This window comes from Anas acuta, chromosome 16 (assembly GCF_963932015.1).
Source record: "Anas acuta chromosome 16, bAnaAcu1.1, whole genome shotgun sequence".
NCBI classification, from domain to species: domain Eukaryota; kingdom Metazoa; phylum Chordata; class Aves; order Anseriformes; family Anatidae; genus Anas; species Anas acuta.
This window is the reverse complement of record NC_088994.1, coordinates 16351185-16377687: the sequence shown is the minus strand read 5'-3', so window position 1 is coordinate 16377687 and position 26503 is coordinate 16351185. Positions and strand designations below refer to the sequence as shown.

The 26503-nt window shown below is 62.3% G+C and overlaps 2 protein-coding genes across 2 annotated transcripts; one reads left to right on the top strand and one right to left on the bottom strand.

Annotated features, from left to right (window-relative positions):
* Positions 1-12561, bottom strand: KIAA1755 (KIAA1755 ortholog). Its single transcript, XM_068700436.1, has 14 exons — positions 11713-12561; positions 8696-8893; positions 6983-8248; positions 6744-6896; positions 6072-6195; positions 5614-5707; positions 4741-4827; positions 4168-4284; positions 3745-3843; positions 3491-3639; positions 2457-2595; positions 2061-2183; positions 1513-1704; positions 1-1436 (listed from the first exon to the last, which is right to left on the bottom strand). Exons 1-14 carry the CDS (start codon positions 12263-12265, stop codon positions 465-467), a joined length of 4266 nt encoding a protein of 1421 aa, XP_068556537.1. The 5' UTR covers positions 12266-12561; the 3' UTR covers positions 1-464.
* A 5077-nt stretch (positions 12562-17638) lies between these two features.
* Positions 17639-26465, top strand: LOC137865392 (bactericidal permeability-increasing protein-like). The gene is made up of 15 exons (XM_068700441.1): positions 17639-17798; positions 18685-18799; positions 19257-19385; positions 19700-19855; positions 20200-20263; positions 22190-22253; positions 22673-22764; positions 22912-23088; positions 23264-23323; positions 23548-23715; positions 24095-24162; positions 24297-24345; positions 24674-24737; positions 25275-25351; positions 25865-26465. The coding sequence occupies exons 1-15, from the start codon at positions 17684-17686 to the stop codon at positions 25916-25918; spliced, it is 1452 nt and encodes a 483-aa protein (XP_068556542.1). The 5' UTR covers positions 17639-17683; the 3' UTR covers positions 25919-26465.
* The last annotated feature ends 38 nt before the right edge of the window (positions 26466-26503 follow it).

The window sequence follows — 26503 nt, the reverse complement described above, 5'->3', positions numbered from 1 at the left end:
TCTGGGCACTGCTCCGCAGGTTTATTACCATTAATGAATTAGTCGCGTGTTAACGAACAAAGTGCCCGTCGTCGTCGCTGGGACGGGGCTGCAGCAGCGGCACGGGGGGGGCACGGCAGCTCTGTGGGCACAGCCCCCCCACAGCACCTTGGCACAGCTGCTGGGAACCTGGGCTGCTGGCGTGATGCAAACCCAGCCCTTGCACGGATAAATGCACTTTACATGATGATTGCTACACACCTAGAGGATTATTGATTAACCTTGTGAGATCTGGTAAATCAGGTTACTGCTGCTGCACAGAGGGGTGAGTGTTAAATGCTGAAAAACTGAAAAAAGATGAAGGATCTGAGACCGAGCGTTGGGCAGTGGGTCCCGGAGCCCCAGCTCCAAGCAGGGGACGCCCCAGTCAGGGATCGAGATATCCACAGCCGGGCAGAGACAGCCCGGATGGGAAGGGGTCGCCTTTACTTGGGGTTTGCTTTGCCCAGCCCCTCGCTGCGGTGGTTTTCCAGGTAAACAATCTGGGGGGGCTTTTCAGAGGTGCTGGGCAGCCGGGGGCTCGGCAGGTCCCGGGGCACAGCCAGGCTCGCTGCCGGGGCTTCCTCGGTGGAGGTCTGTGAGTCTGAGTCTTCGGAGGAGAAACTGCTGTGGCTGGAAACCTGGAAGTACTGCGTGGTGTCCGCCCTCTGCGCCGCTGCCTGGCCTCGCGGGCTGGGGGCTGCCGCCGTCCCGCGCCCCAGGGGCTTGCTTGGAAGGGGGGGACACAAGCGGGCAGCACCCAGAAAACCCGCCTGGGGAGGAGGCGTGGAGGGATGCGTCTGACGGGGTGGGCTGCGCTCCTGGGATGGGTTTCCTCCAGCCCCCTGCCGGGCTCCGCTGTCGCATTTTGGGAGGGAGCCGCCGGCTGCCCTGCGGCACCGCGATGTGTGCTCGCCCTCCTGCACCCCCTCGGAGCGTGGCTGTGGGGATTTTGGCGTTGAGCAGGCGGCTTCACCTGGTTCCATGCCCATGGCAGGGCCAGGAGCGCTGCTGGCTGTGGGCTGCCCCGAGTCCTGCACCGCTCCCTCGGCCACGGCTCGCTCAGGGCTGGGAGCTGCTGGGTGGGCTGGGGCTGCAGACCCCGAGGAGCCGGGGGTGCCCCCCTGCCCGTCCGCCTGCGCTCCCCAGGCCTCCCGCAGCTCTGCCAGCATCTCCTCGAGGATCTGCCGGGTCTCCTGGTACTTGTGCCACGCCTCGGTCCAGGCTCCCAGCCCGCTGCTGCTCTGCATCCTGCGCACCTGCGCCTGCATCTCCTGCAGCTTCTCCATGGAGAACTCCACCGACAGCTTCTGGAAGGAGCTCTCCAGGCACTGCAGAGCCTCCGGGCACCCTGCTGGGCTCCCCCCGTGCTTCACCCGTGCTGAGCACTGCCTGCAGCCCATGTTCAGCCAGGTGATCTAGGAAACAAGACGAGAGCCGCTGGTGATCTCCTGCCCACCCATGCCTGGTCCCCGAGAGGAGCCAAGCACTCACCGTGCTGGAGAACCTGCAGAGCTCGCGCAGCATCTCCAGCTCCGCCTGCCGCCGCTCCACGTGCCTGTAGAAGCTCACCAGCTTCGTCTGGAAAAGGGCTGCGGCCACCTGGAAGGAGTCTGCCTCGGGGAACACCGAATCCTGCACCTCAGCCGCTTCCTGACACAGGGCCAGGCCGTGCCGGTACTGAGCCTGCGGGGCGGTAGGAAGGAAGGAAGCAAGCAAGCAAGCACGGTGTGTGGCTCTGCAGTGTGGCCCTGCAGGGGAGGGGGCTGCAAAGGGATTTTGGGGTTCGGGAACAGCAACCTCAGCCCAACCTGCAGCAGGGAGCAGCGGGCAGCACCCCCAGGGCAGCGAGGCTGCAAAGGGGCTGGCAAAAGTGGGAGGATTGGGGCTCAGTGTATAAACTTTGCAGTGATGGTTGAACACTTCTAATTCTGCACGTTCTGATTTCAGCCAAGTGCCAGGCAGAGCGCCTGGGCCAGGCACCAGTGCTGCTGGTAGCGATGCTCACGGTAAGTGCCATGGAAATTCCCCTCCCAACGTACTGTGGCCTGACGGAGGAACTCGTTAAAGCGCTCGAAGGACTTCTCGAAGCTGTCGGGGCTCCACTCCTCAGCACCCATCTCCTGCAGCCGCGCCGCTCCCTCCCCGTCCAGCCAGCGCCCGAGCTGCAGGGGAGACGGGCGGGGGTCAGGCGGGACCGGCCCCCCCGGCACCTCCCTTTCCTTCCCTGCGCCACCCGGCTCACAGACTGGTTACGCACGGCGGCCCCGCAATTAAAATCAAAGCTCAGGCAATCCTGTTATTATCTGCACTTCCTCCATCATCAAAACTGAGGAAATATGTGAAAATGTCTCTGTGGCATTCCCCCTGGACAGCTCTGAGGTGCCGTGCCCGGGGGGGCTCTGGCTCCGGCCAGCTCCTGGGGCTGCTCCGCTCACCTTGCTGAACTCAGCCTCCAGCTCCCGAACCTTTCGGAGGAACTCCAGGCGCTCCAGGCAGCTGTTGGACTGCGACACCAGGTCGTGAACCTCCTCCTCCAGCTGGTTGTACAGCCCCTCGGCTGCCTCCATGCTGGCCCTGATGGGGGGGAGATGTGGAGATTGGGGGTGTGGGGGGCAGCGGGGCTGCCTCTGCCCCGGGGCAGGGTGCAGGGCTGGGTGCCCGAGGGCTGGCTCCTCGGCTGCTCCGTGCCTCCCAAATCCTCTGGCCGAGGCAGCTCTCACTGGGCAGGAGCCTCTGCACGCACTGCAGGCAGCCGGCACCCGCAGAGCAGCAGGAGCTGGGCAAGCTGCCTCCTCACCCCCACCCTGAGCCCCCTCACAGCCCACCCGTGACGTGTGGGACCTTCACAAGGGCATCCCCCGGGCTGGGGGTGCACTGGGCAGCGGGCAGCACACCCCAGCCCCGTCACCATGCATGCCGCAGGGGAGCACAGGGGCACTGATGTGTCCAACACGGGCACTGCCATGTCCTGATCTCCCCATCCCATGAGGTGAGCGGGGCTGAAGGCATCAGGCAACATTGGGACGGGGTTTGGTGTAGGACAGCCCAGGGAAGGGAGCAGGGGGCAGCAGTGGGACCAGTGCTGCAGGCGTGCGTGCGCCGCCGAGCGTGAGCGGCGTTGCTGGACACGAGCAGCGGTGCTGCATGAGTGCGGCACCACGGACACGTGCAGCATCGCCGGGGCCTGGCCCCATCTAGTGGCTTTGCCTGACACCAGCCCGCGGGGCTCGCTGCAGGCGGCCTCGAGCAGCCCAGAGCCCGGTCCAAGGCCGTGGGATGACGGCAGAAATCCTGCACCGGGCCGTCCAGCTGCAGGCTGCAGGGAGGTTGCGGGGCAGGAGCGGGCACGGAGCCAGCGCTGGGATGCGCTGGGAAGATGCTGGTGCTGGTGGGGCCTGGGCTGTCCCCAGGGAGGTGGCTCTGCTGGGTTCTAGTCCCCTCCTCACCATCGCAGCCACCCTGCTCCTACCTGACGTGTGGCGAGGTGCTGAGCCGGGCGGCCTCCCTCCGCAGCCGCGCCAGCACGGCCCCCCCCTCGCGCTGCAGGCAGACCAGCTGCGGGTCGCTCAGCACCCTGCGCATCAGCTCCTGGTGCCGCCCGATGCACGCGGCCGCATCCTGCCAAGGGACAAGGGACGGACACAGGCCTCAGCTGGGGGCTCGGGACGAGCAGATCAGGGCTGTGCCGTGAGGGAAGAGGGATGGGGACAGCCCCCCCGGTACCTGCGTCCCCGCCAGGCCGTCGGCGCTCCGCAGCTCCTGGATGCAGCTCTGCAGCAGCTCCGACGCCCGCCTGAGGCTGGCCGTGAAGGGATGCAGCTTCTGCGGGGGGAAGCAGCGGGGTGAGCGGGGCCGGGTGGCTGTGAGGGCAGTGGGATGGGAGCAGAGGCTGCAGGGAGGAGGCAGAGGTGCAGAAGGAGGAGGAGCGGCACTACTAAGCCAGTGGGGAATATTTTGGGGACACTGCGTGAAGGCCGGTGAGGAAGGGAGCGGAGGTGGGTGTGGGTGCGAAGCCAAAAGCAAGCGTTCCTATTGCTTTCCTGAGGATGCCCGTGAGACACAGAAGCTGCTCCATGCTTAGAGCCTCGGGGACAGAGGGGCACCGCGGGAAGGTGAGGAGACAGCTGATGGTGTGATCACAGACACCTGGAAGAACTGAACCCACTCGCCGTGGCTGTAGGGGAAGGTGCCGTCCAGCTCCGCTGTCACCTGGGAGCTGTCGACGTAGCGGCCCAGGGCCTTCAGTGATGTCAGGGTCTCCACCTGCGGGGCAAAAGGCTCGTGAGTGCTGCCAGGTCCTAACCCCAAGAATTCCCCGGGGACAGCGTGGAGCTGGAGGCCGAATCCCTCCTCCCCACGCCCCCATGGGGAGCCCCATGAGCACGGTGCTCCCCCGGGGCTGAGCATGCCAAGCTGCATCCCCCTGCAGACTGCAATAATCTGCCACGACAGCCATGCCAGGTAACCAAGCCCATTAATATTTCACATTATGTTAATTAAACAGAGCAGCTCTAGAAGAAGAATAAGCCCTGTCAAGCGTAGATTTGTTATCCCAACACCTGTGTCTGGCAAAGGGCAGTGACTGGGGAAGCACCCGCCAGCGCTGCCCGTCAGACCCTTAGGGGCAGCAGCCCCGGTGCGGTGGGGACCTGCCTGGGGTCCCCAAGCAGGGGGACCCTGAGGAGGGGACAGGGGCGGGATGGGGATGGCTGCCCTCACCTGCACGCCGGGCAGCCTCTCGCGGTGGGCGCCCAGCTCCTTGTCGGCCAGCAGCAGCACGCCGTGGATGCAGCCTGGCGAGACGCTCTGCGGAGGCAGGGGGGAGTCACCCGGGGCAAACCCCAGCGCGCTGCCCGGGGGCTGCCCGTGGCGATGCTGAAGCCAGGGGGAAACAAAGGAAAAGGCTCCCGGGCTCGCTGGCACGTGGAATGGAAACCAATTGCTCAGGGCACAGCCCTGTCCCCAGCCAGCAGAGCGGCTTCCCTGGCACAAAGGGCCCATGGAGAGCACCCAGCCAGCACGTCCCTCCCCAGCACCAGCGGTGCAGAGGATGGATCCTGCCAGGGCTGAGACCTTTGGTCCTGAACGGCAGGGGCAGCGGGGCTGCTATTTATGGGGCCAGAAAGCGCAAGAGCCTGGTGTGGGCTCTCTTTGGGAGCAGGGGACTCTGTCCTGGTCGGGCACTGTCTGTGCTGCTGTGGACGTGCCCAGAAATTAGAGACTTTATGGCAACTTTGGGAACAAAGGGGTGGTTGTTTAAGTGTTGCCAGTCCCGTCAGGAGATGAGAATGTCTGCTGGGGAGAAAGCAGCAAGAGAGACGTGTTTTTTCTAGATAAATATATTGTGATGATGCAGCAGGCAGCTGAGATCTGTCCCAGTAAACCCACCCCATGGTGCTTACAGGTAAAAATTCGTGAGTGAGATAAAAGCACAACCTCGGGCATCCCAGGAGGGCTGCCAGCAAGGCTGCTCTGAGCTGCAGGGTCTGGATGTGGCTCTCAGGATCCCACCAGAGGAGGGCTGGCACCGTGCCCCCCGTGGCACAGGGCCTCCCAGCACGTACCTGCCACCGAGCGCTCAGCCCCACGTACCTGGACGGAGCGGAGAGCAGAGAACAGGGCTGGGGAGGGAGGCTGGCGCCTGGCATCCACCACGGCCGTCAGCCCGCTGTCCTTCGCGTCCTTCCTAGCCCAGGGAAATAAAGCACAGTGACAAGGGGGCAAATTCTGCTGGTCGGCAGTGGGTGCCCCCTCGGACTAGACCCACTGGAAGACCAGGCAGAATGGCCCCTCGAAGGAACAGCAGCATGGGGGCCACGGCTGAGCCCCAGCTGGGGGCAGTGTGGGATGGCACCACCAGCACCACCAGCCCTCGGCAGGGGCACGGGGTCCTCACCCCTGCCCCAGGGTGACTGTGGTGGGGTCTGAGGACATGAGGAGTGTGCAGGGTGTGCCCAACGCAGAGCATGCAGGACACAGGGCACCCGTCCTGGAAGCCCCCGAGCCAGGAAGCAGCCGGGGGGGTCCCATCAGGTCCACCCGGCCCTTACCTGGGGAGGGAGCAGAGGCAGAGGAGGAGCTTTGCCAGCTCAGTCGCAGAGCACCAGGAGGCCCCCCAGGCGCTGCCGCTGGTGGTCACCTGCAGGAGGGCCCTGCCCAGCTTGTCCGTGCCACCTGCGGGGGAAAGTGGGTGAGTGACCCCCTCCTTGGTGCACAGCCCACACCGAGACGGCTCTGCCCAGGCGGTACCGGGGGGCTCCCATGGCCAGCACAGTGGCTGCCCGGCCCCAGCTCCCTCCCAGCCCTTCAGCAGGGGCAGCGAGAGCCGTGCCAGCCCATGAGGGATCTCACACCAGCACCAGCCCTGGCATTTCCAGGGCCAAACTGCTGGGGACGGTTTTCCTTAAAAAAAAAAAAAAAAAAAAAAGACGGTTTTGCCGGAGTATTCCAGCTCTTGGGAAAAGGAAGAATCCAAACATTTAGCATTTGGCAGCTAAAAGCTGAAAAGCTTCATTTCTGAGGAATGGTGTGGGAGGGCTCCGTGCAGCTGAGCACAGTGTCAGCTGCCTTTTTAACGTCTTTTTAAATTATTATTATTTTTTCCCAGCTGAAAGGAAATTTTCCACCTGGGGGCTTTCCGGACTCTAGCAAAGCCCTGGGACCTCCCTCCGGACCCCCTCCTCCAGCCGAAAGGCCCCTCCAGCCCCTGTAGCTGCCGGTACCTGGCAGGCAGACGATGCCGGAGCGCAGGAGCCCGGCGTGCAGCTCCTGCCAGCCCGGTGGCTGCCGGCTGCGGGGTGCCGCGGGGCCGTTCTGGACGCTGGTGCTCTGCAGGGACCGGTCCTCCGGGGGGGCTGCAGCCGCTGCGTCCGTCCCTGCCCGTGGGAAGAGAGGAGAGGAGCTGGCAAAGGGCGGTGGGGCAGCGAGATGCAACCCCCCTGTGGTCCCGCTCGGTTGTCACCTTTCCCGGCTGCCTTGGCTCTGCCCATCCTGGGCGAGTAAATGGCTGACACCTTCTTCCAGCCCCCCTCGTGCTGGCTGGCGGAGCTGTCCCCGGGTGCTGTCCCCAGCCGTGGGCCCTTCAGGAAGGAGAACTTGTGGCCAGAGCCTGCAGCCTCTGAGCGAGCAGGGGCTGGGGGGAGCCGGGGGCTGCCCGGCCCTGCCGCCTCCCCCCCTGTCACCCCTGGCCTGGCCCTGTGAGGGCGGTGGGCGAGCAGCGGGGGGCTGCTGGGGTGGCCAGCCCTGGTGCCGCGTGGTGTGGGGGTCTTACAGGAGGCAGCGGGGGGCACGGGGCTGTCCGGCTCCTCCAGGATGGCTGCCATCAGCCCGGGGCCGAAGCTCACCGGGTTCTGCAGGGCGGCCAGGTAGGAGTCGCGGTGGCGGCACCGTGGGCCGTGCAGCCCCGGCTCCCCGCTCAGCCTCCTCTTCTGGCACGGGCTGCAGGGCCCCTCCTGCGAGCTCGGCCCCCCGACACGGGGCCAGGAGCCCACCCCTGGGCCCCCACTCGCCCAGGGCAGCACCGCCGCAGCCCCCTGCCCCAGCGGGTGGGCGGGCGGCAGGGACCTGGCCAGGAGGTCCAGCTTCTCCTGGGAGAGGTCCAGCAGGTCCACGTACTCCCCCTCCAGGTTCTGGCTGATGATCTCCTGCAGGCTGGGCACATCCAGCACAGCCGGCGTCTGCCGCGAGGCAGCCTGGTCCACCTTGATCAGCCCCGGATATCTCCCCTGCTTTGATTTCCAGGAGGCCTCCTTACAGCCTGGGATGGTGCCTGTGATGTTGCTGTAGGGCTCGGGGGTGCTTGGGGTGCTGCGGGGTGCAGGCGTGATCGCTGCTGCCGGCTCAGGAGCGGGGCCACCCGGGGCACCCGTGGGCATGGTGTCGGGTCCAGCCTTGGGCTTGTCAATGAACTCTGGCGTGGCGATCTTGCTCCACGGCAGCGGGGCGATGCCGTTCTCCGTGGCCACCAGGCAGGTGTGCAGGGGGGGCCCGGCATGGTCGCAGTTAATTTCCTCCAGCCACTCGTTGGTGAAGAGCAGCGCGTAGGTGGCCTCGGGGATGGGCGTCTCCTCCACGCTGCGCAGGTCGTGCGAGAGGTGCTTGACGGTGATGCGCGCCGAGTGCTCCTCGCACGGCTCCGCTTGCAGGTAGAAGTCCCCGGAGCGCAGCAGGAGCGGGTTGAGCGGCGCCAGGTGGACGACCACTTTCTCGTGCAGACACAAGGGCCAGCCTTCATGGAGAAAGATGCAGTTAAAGTAGGGAGCCTGGGAGGGAGGAAGAACACAGGGCATCAGCACGAGCCTCCGCCTGCTCCCGTACCCTCCCAGCTCAGCCCCGCGTGCTCTTCCCGGGATGGGGACTGAAGAGCCCGCAGACCCTCCAGGATGTCCCTGAGTGGAGCCCACCCATCAGTGCTCAGCCTGTGGCCGTTCCCGGGGGTGCTCTGCGCTCCCCTCATGCTAATGGGGCGAGGTGGTGCAGGGGGGTCACCTCCCAGTGTGCTGGGGTCCGTGCCAGGCACAGCACAGCACCCGCTCTGTGGGGAGGGCACAGGGACAGGGGTGGGGATGTGCAGATGGGGAGCCCACAGCTCGGGACAGGGCCTGGCCCCACAGGGCATCACGCATGAGGGCAAAATTAGGCACGGGAAGCAAGGCATGGGTATGTGGGAGCTTACACAGGCCGCTTGCCGCACGTGCTCGAAGAGGCGCTTGGCTGGGATGAGGAACTCGAGCAGGCAGCAGAGCCCGTCCCCGCGGTAGCTGGTCTCCAGCAGGCGGAAGACCTGGCCCAGCACCGTCGGGGCCGTGGCTTCGAAGGGTGGGTAGAGGGCACGGAGGGCACCCTGCACCGCCGCGTCCAGGGACTGCGCGTCCTGCGGGAGGAAAACGTCGCCGGTGGGGAGAGCGGCCCCGGGGTGGGGTGCCCGCACCCCTCGGAGCCTGCGCCACCATCCTGTGCCACATCCACCTGCAGCACGGCTGAGCTCGGGGCTCAAACCTGTCCTGTGCTGGGAGCTGGGGAGAAAGCGGGCACAGAGTGCACAGAGCACCACACAACAGGGGCACGAGCACGGCGGGTCCAGCTCCTGGAGCTCGCTGGGTTTGGCTGTGGTTTAATGAGCCTGAGAGAGGCCCCGAGCGCAGCCCGCTGCCCTGCTCACACAGCCACCGCGCAGCAGCCGAGGGGTTAAGCTGAGCCCCGGAGATGTGCCGCGCTCAGCAACTTGGAGGAATGCAGCGGCCGGAGGGAGATGGAGAAAGGACAAACATCTGAAGATGGATGGAGTGTTTCGGTTCAGACCCACTGCTGGATCCGATGAACTCAAAATTAATCACTGGAGTGTTTTCTGGGAAGTGCTCTGCTGGGTCAGAGCCCCGTCCCGCCAAGGAACGGAATTCCAGACTGGGTCAAGAACGCCGGGTTTTGTGCCGTGCTAAGATCGCCTCTCTGAGTTTGCTCTCCAGCTTTGCAGAAGACGTTAATTACAGAGCTCACGGACACAACGGTACATGGAAGGAAGCATTCAGACCATTGGTATTAAATCTCAGCTGCATCACAGAGAGCGCAAGCGTGAATATAAACACGGCTGCAGAAAAGAACGCCGTGCCAGTGAGCAAGGATGACAGAGATGTCGATGTCTCCAGCTCGTTGGGGGTATTTCTGCCAGAGGGGCTCCAAGAAGCACCAAGACTGCAGCTCGCTCTTGGCCCCGCAGCACACAGAGCGAGGGGTGCTCCATGGCACCAGGGGGGTGGGCATGGGCTGGAGATGGGAACGGGTTTTGGGCAGCCACCAGTTGGGTCTGGGAGCCCACCCAGAGACAATGTGGGTTTGGTTAATGCAGCTTAATTAGCTTTAATGTGCTTTAGCTAAAGCACTTTGCAGTCACACTTTGGTTAATTCTTCTCGACACTTTCTGTGTCAGTACCCAGAAATGTGGCACCGTCGTGCCTGGAAGGAGGAGCTGCGGGGCCTGGGCAGAGAGGGAGAAAGCGAGGCCCTGCTCACTGCCTGGTCTGCACGTGCATTCCCTGCGGAGCGTGCCAATGACCACCAATTTTCTCACGCTTGGTCTGCCTGCATGACATCCTTTCCTGGGGGGCCTCCTGTCCCGACACCCCGAGCTCGGCTCCTTCCCATCCTGTGCGGTGGCGCAGAGCAGGGCCAGGGAAGGGCCACCCCTGCACAGCCCTGGCATGTCCCAAAACCAGCTCTTCTGAAAGCAAACCAAACTCTCCCCGGCCAAGCTCATTTGGCACTGATGAAAAAGCAAAAGAAATCAGAAAGAGAAGCCTGGACAGTGAGCCACGGGGCTGCTCCATGCCACAGGCAGACTGCGGTCTGGAGGGGTGAGAGCGTGCACGCTGCCAACAGCCCCATCCCAAACCCAATTGGTGCCAACAGCCCCATCCCAAACCCAATGACACCCCGATGCCATCCTCCCAGGACCCCACGCTGCCCTCCCCGTCCCGCCTGGCTGCCACTCGCTGCGGGGAAGTTGCTGAGCCAGCAGAGCCTGGGGGTCACCGGTGGACCCGCAGCCAGGGTAAAGTGGGGCGTCAGAGCGGGGACAGCCCCGCTGCAAGGTTTGGCAACCTCATGGCCCTCAACAAAACCCAGCCACAAGGTGGATTGCCACGGGACGGATCCACTGAATAACCAGAGGCACTTTCCTGCAGATGGAATAAAACCGCACAGAACTTCCCAAGGCAGCAGGGACGGCGTCAGCCAAAGTCAGGAGAAAAGTATTGACTGATGGAGGCACCAGATACAGCCTGGGTTGTGCTGAGGAATATTTTGGCCTAGAACGACCAGAAATGTTTTTGTTAAGTGTCACAAAGCACTTCATCACTGCGAGAGGTTTTTGGGGTAAACACAGCGCAGCAGCTTTGTGTTCGTGCGAGAGGCTGAGGAGAGCCTGGCCAGGGAGTGATTAGAAATCAAAAAGGAACCAATTAGCCCACTTCCCTCCACCAGCTGCAAGGGAGTGCAGAAATGAAACAAAAGGCATTAGGGAGCATAAGGAGATTTACATTTGCAAAGCTATTTCCATTTTAATAAGCCAAAGTGCTGTTAAATAGAGATTGATATTTCTCCCCAAATACCCATATTTTTCAGAAGTGGTTTATACCAACACGGCGAGCTGGGCTTTGGTGTTTTGGTGCGGGGAAGTTGTTTAACTCGTACCCAAAGCCACAGGGTGACTCCGCTCCCTCTCCTCTCCCCAGCTGAGGAGGGAGCGAGGTTTGAGCAGTAGGGCCAGCAGCGAATAACAACTCCTCTCCCTCTTCCGCAGTTCCCCATCAGCGAGTTTGGCAGGGCAGGATGCAAACGCTCACCCACAGCCCCGGCACGGAGTCAGAGGCCAGCACTCAACGCAGCATCGCCCGGGAGCCCAAGGCAACGGCGTGTGCAGCTGCAGGGACAGACTGACGGACAGCCTCGGGGGGACATGCTGCACGTCCCTGTGCCTGCGAGGCCGGCACAGCTCAGGCAGCAGCACCCACTTGTTGCACCCCAAGTTTTGCAGGGAACTTGAAGCCCTCGGGCCCCGCGCACACCTCGCCTCCAGCCCACTGCCACCCGACGCCTCCGCGCTCGGTGCCAGCCTCGTGCTCGGGCACACGGGGCACGGGCAGCAGGTGCTGGGGGCAGCAGCAGCGTAAAGGATATGAAAGCAGAAGGCATTACCATGCTCAATGGGAAGTGGCAGAGGGCCCGGGGGAGACCGCGGCAATAACTGTCCCTTCCCTCTTCCTTCCGCGGGGCCCGAGCGCTGCCTTATTGCCCACGGCTGTCCCGCCGCGCTCCGCCGCTCCGCTGCGGCTTCTCCCCGGCTGTTGGCTCCGTGATGAGGTCCCGGTGCCCCAAGACGAGGTCCGGGTGCCCCACGATGAGGTCCCGGTGCCCCGTGGGTGCTGCGGGGCTGCCGCCACCCCCGGCCCCATCGGCGCGCCCGGGCCGTCCGACGGGCAGGCTCCCTCCCACCGGCCGCGTCAATGTGGGAAAAAAAAATTGAAAGAAAGAAAGAAAGAAAAGAAGAAGAAAAAGAGCGAGCCCCGCTGGCGGGGGAGGGGAGGGGAGGGCGGAGGGGAGGAGAGGAGAGGGAGGGGAGCGGAGGAGAGGGGAGGGGAGGGAAAGGAAGGGGGGCGCAGCAGGGGCTGCCCGTGGGACGCGGCGCTCGGGCTCGGTGGCTCCGGCTGCCAGCGCTGCCCGGGCACGGGACACCGAGTGGGGTGGCCATGGGGTGTCCTTTGGGTGTCCTTTGAGTGGCTGTACTGTGGCCTTGGGGACACCCTCAGCCCCATCTCGGAACTGTCCCGGTGCCAGCCCCGTGCCCACGGGGGCCACGCTCCCACCTGCTCCACTCCCCCCACACTGAGCCCCCACCACGGGGCTGCGCTGCCCGGGGCTGCTCCGTGCCGCAGCTCGGGGGGCAGTGGGGCTGCAAAGCCCCCGGCCAGCCCCGTGCCTGGCCGCGTCCCGCTGTGCATCGCCGTCCTTCCGAGTGCCAGGGACCTGCAAAACTCTGCGTGTGCACGTGCATGCGTACAGAGCGTGTGTGTGAGCGGTCATACGTGCAGGCGTATGCTGATTGTGGTGGATTTCCCCTTTTTAATTAAACGCAGGCTGGTATATGCCAAAGAGAGCACTTCGCAGAACTCTTGAGTCTTTATTTCTGGGTTGGCCCAAAGGTAGAGCAGAAGAAAAGTGCCTTTGACGGCTCTTTGGGATGATTCAGCAATGGAAAGTACCTATCTGGGGGCAGAGCGGGAGATTGGGCAACCAGAAGTTGTACAAAAGCAATCAGTGCAAGAGCCAAAGCCTCAGGTCTGGTGTGTCCGTGTGCAAAGCACGGACATTTAGCACAGCTCTCCAGGCACAGCACCGGGTGCCCACCTGCCCGCTGCCCCCCGCTCAGGCTGAAGCCGTGCCCCCCCCTCGTGTTTGCAGGCAAAGACTCAGGGCTGGGCCGGGGCTGGGATGGAGACGGGAGCGGGGACGGCTGGAACGGCTGCAGCGTGGGCCGTGGGCTGCCGGGGCAGTCTCAGTAACAAAGATTTCTCCAGGGATTAGCGAGCAGCCGAAGGACACGCTGTGAAAACAAGCCGAGGCGGGAGGAGGTACAGCTGGAGAGCTTGGAGGGAGGAACGGCGCGAGGGAGGGCTTTCTGCTTTGCCTCCCATTTCCGTGGGAGCAAGCGAGAGCCCTTTTGTCGCCAGTGCGGATCACGAGTGCTGCAGGGCTCAGGCGCCAGCAGCTGTGTGCAGGCAGAGGCTCAGCCGTGGGGAGCAGGGCTGGGACACCCGCTGCAGCGCCCTGCAGCCCCCTGCACATCCCCAGACCCCCAGACACCACCGGTGCTGGCACGCAGCTGGCCCACGGCCCCAGCCGTCTCCCCAGGAACCCTCACGCCAACTGGGGCCCATTGGGCCAGCTCCTCCCTTCCCCACCAGCCGCCAATTGCTCCTTTAATTGCGTTAGTTCACATAGTCTGCTTCAGCCTTTTTATAGATTCTCTGAGCGTGGGGTAGGAGGGAGCATGAGATCATGCTCTGGCCTGCTGGAATTGCCTGGTTACCTCTGAAGCCAGCCCAAGAACTCGCTTTGGCTTCTGAGAGCTGCTGCAGGCAGGCGGGGGATGGCTGAGGGGTCCCGCACCAGCAATTGGGGTGAACAGGAGAGGATGGTGTAATGTGAAGCCTGGTGGGACCCCCGCCCTGGTGGGACCCCCACGCTGGGCCCTGCAGTGTCCCTAAGGCCAGCAGCTCCCTGCCTGGCTGTGGGTTCCTCTTTTGGGGGGCTGTCACCCTGTGAATGCCCCCAGCACGGCAGGGTCCAGCCTCGCACCCCCCAGAGCAGCTCCCTGCACCCTCCTGCTGCCCTGGGACAGCCAGGTGGGGGGCTGGGGGTGCAGGGGCCAGGCCTGCCCAGCAAAGGGCAGAGCTCCTGGGGGCCCCCCAGGACCCCTGGCCCCATGAGCTCACCCTCCTCTTTTGCTCCCTTTCTCCACCTCCTGTTTTGCCCGAGCAGCTGCCGGGGCAGGCTGCATGTGGCCTCTCGCCCTGCCCCTCCGGCGGCACAGAGCCACCATTCAGACCCCCCCCTCCCTAGCCCTGGCTCTGCCTGAGGTCATCATTCCTGCATTTTTATTTTTACTTTTCTGCAAAATCACCCTCTCTGCGTCCCCTTTTGTTTCCCCAGGCTCCCAGACATTGTGCTGGGAGGCAATGTGCCCTGGGGGCAGGGGGGCAGCGTGTTGGGGTGCTGGCAGCCCCCCACGGGTGGCTGTGGAGCTGCTCTGGGGGGCCCTGGGACAGCACTGGGGCAGAGGCAGAGCGCAGGTGGTGAGCCCGGCGTTGGGGAAGGTCCTGGGGGCCAAGCTCCCGTGGGGAGCCTCGTTGCTTGTGGCCAAACCCCTGCACCCAGGGTCCTCATCTGCAAATTGACACTTCTCACTGCGTCCCCCCCCCCTTTCTTAGCTGTTGTGTCCCCCAGTGTGTCCGGTCACTCGTCTTTGATGCAGCCGTCAGGGCTGGCGTCAGCTGCTGACCCCGCGCTGGCCGAGAGCCGTCCCTGCCTCCCAGAACAGCCGGAGCTGGGTCACGCCGATCCCACAGCTGGGAAAACAGCGTCAGAGGAGCCCCCCCGCTGCTTGACCGTATTTTTGGGTGCTGCCGGGGGCTCACAGCAGCAGGTGAGGGTGGGCATTGGTGGTATTTTGGCACATGGGCTGGAGCCACAGCCCCCGGCACCCCGCTGCTGAGGGCATTTTGCAGAGGTGTGGGTGACATCCCTGCAGCTCCAGGGACATCCGTGGTGGCCCCGGGTTCTGGGCAGAGCCCTCTGGCCATGTTGGTGGCAAAGGGGAGTTGTGGATGGAGGAAGGGTTTTATTCCTGGCCATGGACTTCCCTTGTTGCAGGTTCCCTTTGAAACCAGCTGGCTTGCTCTCACTTTTTTGTGGAGTGCCCCCGGGGTTTCCCCACGGTTTCCCCTTTAGAGCATTTGCCAGACCACAGCTGGGCTTTGTGGCCACAAATGAAGGCCAGATAAGCCAGGAGCTGCTCGTCTTTGATGCGGCCGTCCGGGCTGGCATCAGCTGGTGAGCGGGTACTGGCAGAGAGCCACCCCATGGGGAAGTCCCGTGGTGTTTGTGGCACCGCACACAACGGGTGTGGATGGGTTTCCTCGCCAAAGTCCCGTGCCTGGGTGTCCTGCTCGCTGCCCGAGGAGCGGTGGCCTGGCCGCACGCACTGCCTCAGCCAGCAGCGGTGGGGCACAAGCCACGCACCCACCATGGCCACGGGGATGGAGCAGGGCCGCAGCCAAAACCCCGGGTCCCCTCTGAGAGCCCAGGCACACAACTGCAGGATGGGTTTGGCCATTGCGTCATGTAGGAGATGTGGAAAGAGCTGTGAGCAGGACCAGGAACTGCCTGCACGTGGCAAGGAGCGTGTGGGGCCAGAGGACAATGTGATGGGGGGGAAGGATGGCAGGGGGACGGCAGCACGAGGGTCCTGAGCTGTGCCCCAGGGCAGCCAGCGGTGAGGAACCTCCCGGCTCTGCCAGGTGATGCTGGGCACAGCCCAGCAAGCCCCGTGCCCCCGTGGGGCGGCCAGGCCCAGCTCCGGCAGTGCTGGGGAGCAGAGCAGCCCCACGAGCCTTTACCCCAAAAGCGGCCGGGCTGGGCTTTGTGGTTAATTCACCACTGTCACCCCCAGCAGGAAGCACTGCTGGGACTGGCCCTCGGTGTTGGGTGTTAGAAGTGGTTCCAACTGTTCCTTGACAAACACAGGGTTGTTTGGTCAGGCTTTGTGTGGTGTTTTTTCAGTTCAGCTTTACAATTTGCTCAAAGCCAGAAGGAAAACGTTGTGTTTGTGCTTCCTCAGCATGCTGTCCCCCAAGAAATTTCATTTCTCCTCACGGGAGAGGTTCTGGTTCCTTAATGCTCATCCTGGGTGTCTTAAACATCATTTTGAAACTGCCCCGCAGAGATGCCGTGCCACAAACGTGCGGCTCTGGGGAGTTCCTCCTTCACTGCGAGCAAGACTCAGCAAAAAGCTGAAACGGGGCTTTGGCTTTTGAACCTCCTCCTCTGCTCCGGGCTTCCTCTTCCTGTGTACATCGAGTTCTGCCCTGGGGCTCCTGGGCACCAGGGATGTGTTGGGGTCAGTGCTGATGGCTCTGGGCAGCCCTTGGAGCATCCCGTGGGAGGCGGCTCTCCCCCAGGCCGTGTTCCTTGCGCTGGCAGGCCCTGTCACCACCCGGCCTGCTGGGCCTCTGGGTCCTGCGTGGGCTCCTGCTGCTGCCTTGTGGCACAGCCTCAGCAGCCAGACCCAAAGGGGCAGAGCTGACCCGTCATACTCATCAAACAGGCAGCTCGGGGACATGGGGACTGCGGTCCTGCTCCCCAGAGCCTCGTCTGCAAGTTTGGTGTGCGCTTGTCGCGTGCTGGCTAGGCAGCCTGCAACTGTGGGGAAGAAAGACAAAAGGAGCTGAGGTCTCAGGTCCTACCAGCACTGGGCCTCTGTGTGCTGGAGCCCCCAGCAAAGCCAGCCCAGGCTCCACGGCCCTGCCTGGGCTGCGCTGGGCAGGCAGCTGCTCTCCAGGCCCCGTGGTGCAGTCATGCCAGGCTGTGCTTGAGCAACAGCCGGGTTTCAGGATTTCACAAGCACTTAGCACAAGGATGTTGCCTCCGGCAACTAGAACTTCCCTGAATACGGGGAGAGATCTGCCCACATCAGCTGCTGAGGACTTCCTTTGCTGCTTCCAGAAATCACTTCTAAATCACTTCATCTTCCATCAGCTCTCCTAGTGGTGGCCAGGGAGCTGGTGGCTGCTGGGCCCTGCAGGAAGCCTGAGGCAGCGGGGAGGCCCAGCCCTGCCCCACAGACTGCTGCCTCCCTGCCTCGCTGCATCCCCTTGTGCACCCAAGAGCTGTGGCACTTGGGACCCCAGAAGTTTTGCATCTGGTGCTCATCTGCAGTACAACAGATGTCTCCTGGGCAGAGCTCTGGGGCTGGCACCAGGAGGTGCGCAGGCACCCCTCGATCCTCAATTCTGGCCCCCCTCGGCCCTATTGTAGCCACCCAGCCTGAGCTGGGGGCCTCTTGGCCAGTCCCTGGGTGTGAGGTGGCTTGGGATTTACTTGCAGGACACAAAAAGACGTAACTTTAGCCCTTGTTCTGCCCCAAGGCTGTTCCACTGGTAATGCTACAACCAGGGTCTGGGTCGTGCTGGTGGCAGCTGTCAGGGCACAGCAGGGGCCCAACGGGGCAGGAGGGGGGCAGCCTTTGCTGGGCGGAGGGCAAAGCAACCGGGCAGGGCAAAAGGCAAACAAGTGCCCATAAACTCAGCCAGCAGCAGGGAGCCGAGGCCAGCGGCTCGTCTGTGCCCGGGCGGCTGCTGCTGTGGGGAGGGGCTGCGAGCCCCTGGCACGGGGCTGAGGCCGTTAGCTCCCGGTCCTCACCTGCCTTCCCCACCACTTTGGGAGCGGGGCAGCGGCCAAGCAGGAAGCACCAGGCTGAGGGGATGCCCCGTGTGGGCTGCAGAAGCGGATCTGCATCCTGCTTCGTCCGTAGTTCCCCTTTTGGAGTGGATATAAAGGTGCTGCGGGCAGAGAGAGCCAGGTAGCAGCACGGCACCGTCAGACAGCCGGGATGGGAGTGCGGAGCCTTTTGGTGGCCAGCACTGTGCTGGCTTTGGGACTGGCGCTCAGTGGGGCCACCAACCCTGGCTTTGTGGTCAGGATCACCCAGGCTGGCTTGGACTATGGTGGGTTCAGCTCCTAATCTCCCTCCTCTCTTGCAGGTGCTGGCGGCTGAGGTGCAGAGCCAGGTGTTCGTGCAGTTCTGGGACAAGACAAAGACAGCCTCAGCCATGTGTGCCAAAGGCAGCATCACCCTGATGTCCCCATCTTCCCCTGCCGCTGTCTCCACCGAGTCCGTGCAGAGCAGCCAGGCCCTGAGGGGGCTGGGGGCTGCACTCAGGTGGCAACAGGGGAGACCCCGGCTCGAGGAGGCACAGGGCTGGCGGGGCAGGAGGGCCCCCCGCTCATGGCACGCATCCAGGCAGCCAAGTCTGAGCCCCAGAGGAGCGAGCTGCGGTGGAGGGAGGCGGTGGGGAGGTGCCAGGAAGGCGGTGACGGAGATGGATGGGCTCTGTGCTGGGTTTATTGAGGCAGGCAGGGCCCCGGCTCCAGTGGAGCACTGTTATGGATTGAAATACACTGTGTGAGAAACAGCTCATTTACCCAGCAGCTTTGCTAGCTGTTGGGGGAGGACGTGGCTCCCCTTCCCAGATGGGTGCAGGGCTGCAGCACTCGCCCACACCCCAGGACAGGGGCTCTGCCTGGCTTTGCCTGCTGGCACAGGGCATGGAGCAGCACGGAGCTGGGCACCTCCTGCACAGGACCGGCTCCTCATTTCTCCTGCTGCCTGGCTGCCACCTTCCCCAGGGCTTGCAAGCAGGCAGACATTAGGCAATGCCTGCAAACTTGCAGGGCTCTGTGCTGCACAAAGATTAGCTCCAGCAAGAGCTTGCACAGTGGAGAGCAGCCAGGCCACTGGTGTCTCCTTTAACCCTTTTGCCATGCACCTGCTGCACGCTCCTGGCTCCCTTGGGAGTGCATGACCATGATGCTGTTTCTTTGCCCCCGCAGCCAGGCAGCATGGGGTTGCTATCTTGGAGAAGGAGCTGGCCCAGCTGAAGCTGCAAGACATCTCGGGTGAATCCCGAATCAAGGTCTTGGGGAAGGTGCGCTACGAGATCTCCAGGTGAGCCCTGCCAGTGGCTTGGAGCGACTTGCTGCCCTCCTAGCCCCCATGGGGAGCCTGGAGGACCTCTGAGGAGCACAGGGGCCTGGAGCAGTGAGGGCTGTCCTCTCCCCTGCAGCTCCCAAAATTATGACCCTGTACTCAGTGAAGGGATGCCTCACCTCAGGAACTCACCTAGCATGAACCCAGACTGCGGGGTCCTGGGGTCCCAGCTCCTTGCCACCCCCTTGTAGCTCTCCTCCCACTGCTGCCTTGGGTTTCCAGCACTGAGGAGCTGCTCTCACGGTGCTGCAGGGACTGTGCTCCCGAAGGCACTGCTCTGCTCACGCAGTGCTGTTCCTTGGCAGGATGGGAGCTGGGGATGCTGCCGGCATGGTGCCTTCGCTCCTGCCCTCCCCAGCTGGGCACCCAGTGTGAGGCACTCCCTCTCACATGCTTTTATTTTATTTTATTTTAGATTGAAACTTCGCAATTTCCAGTTGCCACGCTCGCAGATTTCCCTGGTCCCCAACAACGGCCTGCAAGTCTCCATCTCCAATGCCTTTGCTGAGCTGGACGGGAACTGGCGTGTGAAGCTGCGCTTCCTGTGGGTACTCGGCTGTCCCTGGCACAGGCACCTCACTCTGCATTTCCCTCTCTGAATCTGGACAGGCTTTTTTCCCTCCTCTGCCTCCTTTGTGGTTTGTGTAGCCCTTGCTTTGTTATCTGCGGATGTCCTGACTCCTCCAGCTGGACTGCAGCTGATTTTGTCCTGCCACCTGTGATCCCCCAGCCCCGGGGAATCACCACAAAGTCCCTCTCCCCACGCCAGGGCACCCACGGCTGGCCAGGCAGTGATCAGGGAGATAATGAGTGCCATCTCCTCTCTTGTCCCCTTTCTTGTTCTCCCTCTCCCTGCAGCCGGCCACGTGGGTCATTCAACCTGAAGGTGTCAAATGTCTACATCAAGACCATCCTGAAGCTGGGCAGAGATGCCTCTAGGAAGCCAACGGTTGATATCTCTGCCTGCAGCACCAGTATCTCCAATGTCCGCGTACGCTTTTCAGGCAAATTGAGGTAACATCACCGTGAAGGCCTAGAAATCCTGCGTGTTAGCCCGGCTGGGATAGGAAGGTGGCTGCCAGGCACAGTATGTGCCTGAATCTGCTCTGAGTTTGTCCTGCTGTGGTTGCACATTTAAGGGAGAAGTTTCGGGGCAGTCACGAGACTTGTATGCATGTTGTTTACAAGCAGGTTTGTTTGCAAATGTAAACCCTGAGGCAAAGCTTGACTCCAGGCTGGCATGGGAATGGCACTCCCCAGTGTCCCACAGCTCCAGCGTCTCCCTTTCCTGCACCAATACTTCTGCAGCATCCTCTGAGCTAGAGCAAAAATGACTCCCTCTCTCCTTTTCTCTGCAGTTGGCTTTACAACCTCTTCCGTAGAACCATTGAGTCCAAATTCAAGAAAAGCTTGGAGGGCAAGGTACGTGAAAGAAGCTCGGTAGAGCTCCAGGCTTTCTGGTGATCTGTAGCCCTCCTTTGTAACAGACGTTTCAAGGGCTCAGGTCACACCTACGGATTTAAGCAGGGCCAGAGCGTGCGGGCACAGTGCTGATTTGGTGGAAACTGTGAGGAATGGGCACATGCTAAGTGCAGTCCCCACAGCATCACATGGCTTGGGCTGGATTCTAAACATGCAGCATTTGCCAAAGCCCAGTATAATTGGTTCCCAATTAACAAATACTTCTCCTTCCATGTGGTCAGTTAATTAGATCTTAGGCCTCGGCCAAACTCATTGTAACAGAGGAAACCCGCTCAGAGCTGCCCTTTAAATGGCCCGCACTCATATGTGCTTTTGGGAGCAATAGGTTAGAAATCCTCATCTCTGGATTTCAGCCGCTTGCCATCTTGTAACGGGGTGCACCAGGGAAGCCCTGGTACCTTCAGCCCCGTACAAAAGCCTACATGCAGGAGACTCGCATCAAGACATGGAAACAAGCTGTTAGCAATAATTACTACAAGGCTCGCTGGCAGGAGCTACAACCTCCCTGGCCGTGAACCTTGCTCAGGAAGGAGGCAGTTGGAGAGCAGGCAAATCCCACCCTGCCGCAGGTCGGGTCCGGGCCGGGGCGCATTTGGCTCTGGCCGATGCCATCTCGTGCTGCCTGGGGGCCACCTGGAGCCCTGGCAGCAGATGGGCTGGCAGCAGGAGCGAGGCTGGGGCCGGGCAGAAAGGCTTTCAGGCTGTGGTATCTCCTGGAAGGAGGCAGCTGGGGAATCTGCCCCAGCAGCCCAGCCCCTTTGCCAGACACGCGTTTCTCCAGGGGCTTTCTCCCTGCTTGAGATGGAGCAGAGGAGAGGGCAGGGCTGGGAGTGCTGCAGGACCCTGCTCAGCCCCGTCCCTGTCCCAGTCTTGCTCCAGCAACCTGTGGGTACCTGCAGCTCTTGCTGCGGGGCTGGGCAGTGTCCAGGGGCCAGGAGGGACCTGGGGGTCCAGCACCTGCAGACAAATTTGGGCTTGATGATCTCTGTAGGTCCCTTCCAAGTGAACTGTTCTGTTCTATGATTCTATTCTACTAGGCAGGGGGACAGGCAGCTTACCAGCAAGCCTCTGCTGATAAAATCATGCCCACGGCCCCATCCCTCCTCTTCCTCCCAGCAGTGCAGCCAGCCACCAGGAGCTGCCAGTGCGGCCGCTGCTCCCCCCGAGCTCCGTGTCTCGCTGTCAGCGGCTGCCAGCTGGCTGCCTGGTCGGGCAGATGATGGCCTCATCCTGCACGGGGGTTCTTGTGCCAGGATGGCATTGCAAGAGAGATTGTGCAGATTATCTCGGCCGTCTACAGGACTGCTCCCTGCAGTAAATTCCTGAGCCAGCATTTAGGCTGCATTTAAATCCTCCACTAATGCTGAGGCTTTGCCTGTGGATGACAGCGGCAGAGGGATTTGCTCCTCTCCCCTGGCAGCACAAAGCTGCCCCAGCTCCACAGCTGTGCTTTGTGGGTGCACAGGTAGGAGCGCTCCTGCCCCTTCAGGGGCAGATTAACTCTTTCAGTTGCTCTGCTTCTGCTGAGTCGTAACCTGCTCAGCACAAAGCATTCCCGCAGAGACTGTAGGAAGTCTGAGGACACAGCTGAGAATCCTTCAAAGGGCCCCAGTGCAGCTAAACTGTGTGGGGAACCTGCCGTAAGCAGATATTTGCAGGTATAAATGCTGCCTGTCTCTCAGATACTTAATTAAGTACCGTCTGATAAATAGAGAAGAACGTCACTGAGTTGTCTTTTATCTAAGCGGGCTTTTGCAAAGAATACAAACAGCACCGGGCAGCAGAGCACATGCCCGAGGCTCCCACCCAGGGCTGTGTGTCCCAGCAGAGCCAGGCTGCTGAGCTCCGTTGCCTTTGTTTCCCCAGCTCTGTGATACCCTGCGTAGCTCTGCCAGAAGATACCTCCAGCCGTACCTCCAGACCGTACCAGGTACTGTGTGAGCACTGCACGGGGCTTGGGGAGCGTTTCTTCCTAGCATTTCCTGGCCATGGGGATGGTGTTTTACCTTGTGCCCACTCTCCATTTCTTTGTATTTCCTCACATGTGCCGGGAGCTGTGGAGCACCACACAGCAGAGCTGTCACCATGCACTCAGTCCTCCCACGGGGAGAGACTGTGCTGAGACTGGGCACAGGGGACCCAGGTGGTGTCTCAGGTCCAGGAGTTAGTTTGCATGGCTGAGAAACAAAGTGAAGAGGAAAATGCAATTTTTATTTCTAAACAGAAGCGAACACTTGTGAAACTGCTATTGCGCCGTTGCACCAGGAAGCAGGGGCAAGGCTCTGCCCAGGTGTCAGCAGAGGGAAGCTGCTCCTGGCTCTCGCTCATCCTCTGCCCTGTGTCTTGCAGTCACAGCCAACATAGATGCCGTGGCTGGGATCGATTACTCCTTGACAGCAGCCCCGGTTGCCACTGCCAAGTTCCTCAACGTGGGCCTGAAGGTGAGAGGCTGCCCTCGGGAAGCTCAGTGTGGCTGATGCCGTTGCAGGGGCCAGGAGGGAGGCGCGGGTCAGTCACCACCTGCAAATGCCATTCCCCTGCCTGGCTGAGCCCCACCAGCCCTGCTTCACCCACTCCTGTCCTTCCAGGGCGAATGCTTCTCCCTGGCACAGCGCACCCCCGTCCCCTTCACTCCGCCAGCGCTGGCCGTTCCTCCCGTACACAACCGCATGGTTTACTTCGGGGTCTCCAGCTACTTCTTCAACACTGCCAGCTTCACCTACCACACGGCTGGGGCATTCGTCTTCGAAATCACGGACGCCATGGTAAGGAGGGGAGGTGTGGGGTCAGTGGCTGGCAGACTCGCAGGGCTCCTCCACACTTCCCCGTGGAGCTGCTCTGGGCACAGGGCAGGGGCTGAGATGCACGAGGGGCTCGAGGGGCTGATCCTGCCCCAGTGCCACGCTGCAGTGCTGGGCAGTAACCATCCTCCTCCCGCAGATCCCGGAGGACATCGAATTCCGTTTGAACACCTCCACCTTCGCAGCCTTCCTTCCCCAGGTGAGTCCTGGCCCTGCCCAGCACAGGCTCTGTGTGAGGCAGCCCCCCCAGAGAGCCCAGCCCCAGGTTCCCAGTGAGGGGGGTTCGCAGTGGGGCCGTGCTCTGGGTACTGCATCCTTGCACTCCATGAGCTGCTGGCATGGAAAGGAGCTCAGCAGCAGCAGGCTGTAGAGCCACAGGAGGTTTTGTGCTGCAGTTCCTCCCCTCTCCCTGCTCCTTTGCAGCTGGACGAGATGTACCCCAACATGCCAATGAAGTTCAGGCTGTCTGCTCCCTCTGCACCATTCCTGAGCATCGGAACAAACGGGGTCTCGCTCCAGCCTGTTGTGGACATCCAGGCTTATGCCATCTATCCCAACGGCAACCTGGCCCCCCTCTTCCTCCTCGGATTGGTGAGTTGGGGTCCAGGGCTGCGGTGGGGAGCCCCTCGCACAGCCCCAGTCTGACATGGTGCCCCGTGAGCACTGCCTGCACCTCGGTGAGCAAAGGTGGGAGCTCCTGAGCTGTGCAGCCCCCTCCCATCATGTTTGGCAATCCTGTGCCATCCGTGCCGTGCTCCTGCTGAGAGCTGCCTCCTGCAACCAGCCCAGTTGGGCACATGGGGTGACCCCAGCAGAAATACCCGAGCTCACAAATGCTGGTTTTCACACTGGGTGCGAACGGGGCCCTGATGGGAGGGCGGTCTGGCTGCCTTTGGGCTGCTCTGAGCCCCCTGCGCCTGTTTTGGGAGGAGCTGGGGGAGCACTGCCAGAGCTCTGCCTCTTTCCTCAGACAGGCAACGTGTCTGCCACCACGAACGTGCAGTCCGGCCGCATGGTTGGGAGCCTGGCCGTGGACAGGTGAGCTGCAGGTCCCGATGAACCGCTGCTGAGGGGGGTGCTGGGGATGGGGACCTGGGGCAGAGGGGATGAGCTGGGGCTGGAGGGAGTGGGACGGCCACGGGCACTGCAAAGCTCTGCTTCCCTCCGCACAGTATGAACCTCACGCTGAAGCATTCAAATGTCGGCACCGGCACTTTCAAGGTAAGCTGTTCCTGACATGGAGGTGAGAGCCTGCCAGGTGCTGAGGAAGGGACTCACTCCCTCACCCCCACCACCAAGGGATGCTGACCCCACGGGCACCTCCCTGTGAGCCTGGGCGAGGGAGCAGAGCTGGCCACTATCCCCTTTTTCACCCCTATGCTTCCTACTCTGCCAGCATGGCCGAGACAAAACTGTAGGTCTCTGGTGAAGCGTGCGCCCATCCCAGCTTCTGCTTTATTTTACTCTTTCTAATTATCCTGCGGGATCTGGTCACCTGCTCTCCCACAGACTAAAGCTCTTTTCCTTCTCCCTCTCTCCGTATCTCCAGGTGGAAACGGTGCAGTCAATAATGAACGTAGTTGCCTCCAGTATCCTGCTGCCACGTCTTAATGGTAATAACCTGCTGGGGGGAATGGGGCTGCTGGAACAGATACCACTCAGGTCACTCTACCCGGGCAGGCCCAGTTTGTTAATTAAGCCCCTGTTGCCAGGCCTGCTCGGGAGGTAAAACCTGCAGAGAGGAGGCAGCGGCAGCGCCCGGCGTGTTTGGGGTTGGCAGAGGAGGGCTGTGGGTAACTGAGTGCGGGAGCCTCTCTGCACTGTGACACACATCCAGAAGTGAACGCAATGGAAAAAATGAGCCTGACACACATCCTAATGCTTTCCAGACCCTCTCCCCCGCTCGCTGCTTCTCATTACAGCTGAACAAATCAGGCCAGAGCGGGGCTGGAGGCTGCCAGGGGCCCCAGGGGCACAGCACAACGTGAAGCCCCCAGGCCTTAGCGTAGCCTGGAGGAGCTCCCTCTGCCTTCCCAGGCCAGGGGGGGCAAAGGAAGGGCCGGGGGTAGGAAGCGGCCGCCTGCTTTGCACGGCCCCTTGCTCCCTCTCGCTTCTCGTTCCAACACAGCTGTGTGTGTTTTCTTTTCCAGAGAGATTAGGTAAGGGCTTCCCTCTGCCGCTGCCAGCCCAAGTACAGCTCTCCGACCCCATCGTGCAGTTTCATGAGGTGAGTGGAGGGTCTGGAGCCGGTCCTGCCACTCGTCCCTGAGAGGCGGGGGCCAGGCAAGGTGCCTGGAGAAGGGGGAATGAAGCAAATTTCACACACGGCAGTGGCTCAGGCAGGGCCGTGTCCTGCAGATTTTAAAACCGGGGCCCGAATTTCCCATGACACTTTTTATAGTAAGTGGAGCTCAGCGGCAGCTCAGCCCCAAGCCTGGCGGGGCTCTGTGCAGGGCAGCTGAGCAGCTGCAGCCCCGGACCCAGGCAGGAGGGAGGAATCCTGCACTTGGGGAGGCCCAGGGAGGCCCCGGAGGAGTGCCACAGCCTGGGTGCTGGATGTTTACGGCAGGGTGTGGCTGTGGAACATCTTCAGAGCCCTTCCGGAGCTAAAATTAGCCAAGGATGGCAGAACCACAGTGCCCACGCTCCCTCCCCAGAGCGTCGGGTGATGAGCAGGGCTGGCTCTAACAGCAAAGCAGCTGCAAGGACGCATCACAGACTTCCTCTCCCCTTCTCCTAGAATTTCCTGCTGTTTGGAGCCAACGTTCGCTACCAGCCCAGGCAAGGCAGATAAGACGACCACAGCGACCTTCAGCGCCGACAACGCCCCCCTCTCACCTGCCCCGTGCTGCCCCTCCGAGGGTTCCCGGTTCCCATCCCGCACCCCTGGCTCCCAACCCCAGCTCCCTGCCGCCGTCCCCGCCGCCGAGACAGCAAACAAGCGGCTCTGCCAGACCCTGACTCATCGGCCGCCCCAGCCTGAGCAGCCAGAGGACAAACTGCAGACGCACGGGCAGGGGCCAGAACCACCCCAGGGGCCGAGCCCCACGGCCCGGGCTGGGCTGAGGGGACCCCGGGAGGTCCCTGCCCACCCCAAATCGCCGCTGCTGCGGGTCCTGGGCCCTCTCCTGCCACCGACCACCACCAGGCTGGGGCTGACAGAGCCGAGGCTTGGGACGAGGCCTGGCGGCATTTTCCCCTCCTGCATGTGCTTCACCTCCAGCGAGCGCTTCCCCGCGGTGCTGTACGAAGCCCTGCTCAGCCAGGGGGGCTTCCAGCGCCCTGTGGGGGGGCTGCGTCCCTCTCTGAGCCTTTTATATAAAAACACCACATGGAAATCACTCCTGTTCCTGCCTCGTTCCATCCCCCTTCGTGTGCT

Excerpts from the sequence above, each read along its gene's own strand:
- LOC137865392 (XM_068700441.1), top strand. The coding sequence starts at position 17,684 with ATGGGAGTGCGGAGCCTTTTGGTGGCCAGCACTGTGCTGGCTTTGGGA. Across the intron at positions 20,264-22,189 it reads AGAAAAGCTTGGAGGGCAAG|CTCTGTGATACCCTGCGTAG; the intron begins GTACGTGAAAGA and ends TTGTTTCCCCAG. Across the intron at positions 23,716-24,094 it reads CCCTCTTCCTCCTCGGATTG|ACAGGCAACGTGTCTGCCAC; the intron begins GTGAGTTGGGGT and ends CTCTTTCCTCAG.
- KIAA1755 (XM_068700436.1), bottom strand. The coding sequence starts at position 12,265 with ATGGCCACCCCACTCGGTGTCCCGTGCCCGGGCAGCGCTGGCAGCCGG. Across the intron at positions 6,897-6,982 it reads AGCCAAGGCAGCCGGGAAAG|GGACGGACGCAGCGGCTGCA; the intron begins GTGACAACCGAG and ends TCCCACGGGCAG. Across the intron at positions 2,184-2,456 it reads TGGAGGCTGAGTTCAGCAAG|CTCGGGCGCTGGCTGGACGG; the intron begins GTGAGCGGAGCA and ends TCTCCCCTGCAG.